Source organism: Hordeum vulgare, unplaced genomic scaffold (genome assembly GCF_904849725.1).
Source record: "Hordeum vulgare subsp. vulgare unplaced genomic scaffold, MorexV3_pseudomolecules_assembly, whole genome shotgun sequence".
NCBI lineage: Eukaryota > Viridiplantae > Streptophyta > Magnoliopsida > Poales > Poaceae > Hordeum > Hordeum vulgare.
In genome coordinates, this window is record NW_025422483.1 from 134,333 (window position 1) to 137,494 (window position 3,162).

Sequence of the window (3,162 nt, forward strand, 5' to 3'; positions counted from 1 at the left end):
TTTTTCTCACCCTGAGCTGACGGTGAGGCTGCTGCTGTCAACTAGTTTGGTCCATATGCGAGTATGCGACATTGGACTGCAGGTAAACAATCACATTCATGGTTACAAGAATTTGGCCTTAGGAAAAATAGATAAAAGTGTGAACACCGTCGTCCACACAAATTCCACTGCAATCATCATCATCTCCATACACTGAGCCCAAGCTTTATCAATCACAAGGGTTCATACTTCATACAGGACAGGCTGGGTCTGTTCATACCCACTCCAAAAATTTCGAGCATCATCAGCAGCTGAAGAAAACAGAGTACTCTGCATTTTTTACATCGTGCTTTTCGTGTGTCTTCCAGGAAGATAATTACGTTTCAATTAACAGTTGGAGATCTACATTTTTTTTTGATAAGGAGGAATTGGAGATCTAAATCTTCACATGTCTGGGAAAACATAATAGTAGGTTATTTCGTAAGACTTGAGACATTAAATCACACACACACACACACACACATGCTACTCATCATCCTCCTCCGAGATCTCTGTCAGCTCGGACAACAAAGGGTAAGAATCCGGGACAGCGGTGTGATCGTCGTCGCAGAAGAATGGCCTGGAAGGCATCTGCAGGCCATCAAAGCCACCTTCCAACATGTCTATGACCTCGCTCATCGTTGGCCTGTCATGTGACTTCATCTGAATGCACCATAATCCAACGATGCACAGCTTCTTCTCCAATTCATGCATGCTTGCAACTGGACATATCGCATCTACTACTGGAGCAGTTAGTTTGTCATACACCCATGATGGGTAGTAAGACTGGCTTGAGTTCGCCGCATTTGGATCAGCGTTCCTTCTTCCTCCAGCCATCTCCAACAACAACATTCCAAAGCTGTAAACGTCAGACTTGCTCGATATGACACCAAAGCTCCTGGATATCATCTCAGGAGCTATGTACCCAATTGTTCCCCGTAGAGCTCTCGATGGCACAAAGCTGTTGTCCCTTGGGTATAGTTTGGCGAGACCGAAATCAGCAATTTTTGGGACAAAATTGCTGTCAAGAAGGATGTTGTGCGGCTTGATATCAAAGTGTAGAATCTGCATCTCGCACCCCTGATGCAGGTAGTCGATACCCCTGGCGATGCCCAAAGCAATCTCGGCGAGCTTATCCCAGGAAAAACTCCTCTCAACTGAGAAGATGTACTTGTCTAGAGAACCTCCTGACATGTACTCATAGACGAGTGCTTGTCTCAGTTCCTCCGGGCAGAAGCCCACTAAACGCACCACATTAACATGGTGGATCCTGCCAATGGTTGAAACCTGACTGATAAAATCTTCTCCATTACAATTAGAGCTGCTCACCAGCATCTTGATGGCCACATGGACATTGCCTGGGAGCAGCACACCCTTGTACACGGACCCATACCCACCTTGGCCCAGCTTGTCTCTGAAATGGCCTGTGATCGCGGTGATGTCTGTGTAAGCATACCTCCTCGGGCCAAGCACTTGTTGCATCCGGAGAAATCTCTCGACTGCATCGATCGTGATCCTTGCTTGCCAGTACTTGTAGGCCAAGAAGATCAACACAGACAGTGGTGCCAAAACATATCTGCATGTCACTGTATTGAATGGTTTATACAGTCATTATGTGGGTACGTGAATACAGAACTGTGATTATTTAGAAACTGCAATTGATTAAGAAAATAAAATACTGAAGTACCAGCAATAAACGTCAGGATCCACGTGACCTGTTCTACGAGTCCTCCGTTTTCAAATAATCCAGCACACCCCAAGAGAACTCCAGGATATTGAAGAATGTGTACAATCGAAGTTGGAATTGTCATCCCATGGAATCCGCTGCAATACCATGTGAGGGTATGGAAAAGAGGATGAGTGAGGGGCACAACAGTTTTTGGTTGACGGGTGCCAACAAATAACCATGGTGTAAAAATGTCAAAATCCTGAACTTACAATGTCCAAAGAAATAGGCATTCATCGAAGCTCATCCTCCTAAGAGTTATAGGATAAGGAAATCGAATGGCGAATCCACTCCTCATGGATTTCACGACATCTGCATAACTTACATTATATAGCGGCTGCTGAACGTCGACCTCCCAAGTTAGACGAGTCATGGACAAGTACCCACAAGAAAGCTCAAGGTACTCGATTCCACACACTCCATAGCCAGTTAACACGTAAACAAAAGAATCATTGGTGCTCAGGCAAGCAACAAGGACGTACATCTCATTGTCCACAAAACAAGCTTCAGTATAACTAACGGGGGACAATTCGACCATGCCTTGGTTTACATCTGTAAGATGAGAAGGAGGATTCCATTGAGGCAGAGGACAGCTGCTGTATAAATCCAGGTCGGCATCAAGTACCCAGAAGGTAGCATCGTTGTAGTTGATGCCAGACACATAGTATGGCGCACTTCGGATGCGAATTATAGCCTTAGTATCACTGCAAACCAGCTCATAAGATTTATAGCCGCAGCCAGGTGGATCACTTGCCCGACGAAACGGAGACGATACATTTCCATGAGGGCCGCACGAGAAAGAAGGACAATCACGCCGATGATGCCGTCCTTCTGACTGATCTGGTGCAAGGACTGCAAGCACAAACAAGAGAGTTAAGGCCTTAAGGGCAGTGGGCATCGCCATGGCAGACTGGTACACAGGAGCACAGACGTGCAGACCAATGGCTAAATAAGGGACTGGCTGTCAAAGTTACAAATAAAACTCCAAGAGAGGGTCAATACATGCCAACTAGTGCCCTCTACATGACTGTGACATTGCTGACTAGGAGACTTAGCTACTTGCCGACAAAGCCAAAGTTGAGTAAATACATACCGATTACTGGCTCATCTAGGTGATGGTGATGTTCTCCATTCCAGACCTCCTCCTCTACAGAACTAACTTACCAAAATTTGCTTATAAATATCTACTTATAAATGATGGAGCCCAAGAATTCCACTTTAGTTTCCAAGAGCTCGAACCAACTCTTACTTGAAAGAGGGTGTCGTAGCAACTGTTGGACGTGTACTGGTCATCTGACCTCCAACGCCATACGAGAATGTCAGTCAAAGGTAGATAGCTGAACCCTACGAACCAACTGCAAGACCTGGAAATACTGCCAAAAGCCCAGGGGTTCAAGCCCCCCGCCGCCCCCTGATGT

General features: G+C 45.8%; 1 protein-coding gene across 1 annotated transcript; it reads right to left on the reverse strand.

Annotated features, from left to right (window-relative positions):
• Nucleotides 1-466: 466 nt before the first annotated feature.
• Nucleotides 467-2,648, reverse strand: LOC123415178 (rust resistance kinase Lr10-like). Its single transcript, XM_045106705.1, has 3 exons — nucleotides 1,957-2,648; nucleotides 1,190-1,594; nucleotides 467-1,120 (listed from the first exon to the last, which is right to left on the reverse strand). Exons 1-3 carry the CDS (start codon nucleotides 2,646-2,648, stop codon nucleotides 505-507), a joined length of 1,713 nt encoding a protein of 570 aa, XP_044962640.1. The 3' UTR covers nucleotides 467-504.
• Between the last annotated feature and the right edge of the window lie 514 nt (nucleotides 2,649-3,162).

Coding starts and splice junctions, on each gene's coding strand:
- LOC123415178 (XM_045106705.1), bottom strand. CDS start 2,648: ATGGCGATGCCCACTGCCCTTAAGGCCTTAACTCTCTTGTTTGTGCTT. Junction 1,595..1,956: donor TGCCTATTTCTTTGGACATT/GTAAGTTCAGGA, acceptor AGTGACATGCAG/ATATGTTTTGGCACCACTGT. Junction 1,121..1,189: donor TCAGGAGGTTCTCTAGACAA/GTACATCTTCTC, acceptor GGGCATCGCCAG/GGGTATCGACTACCTGCATC.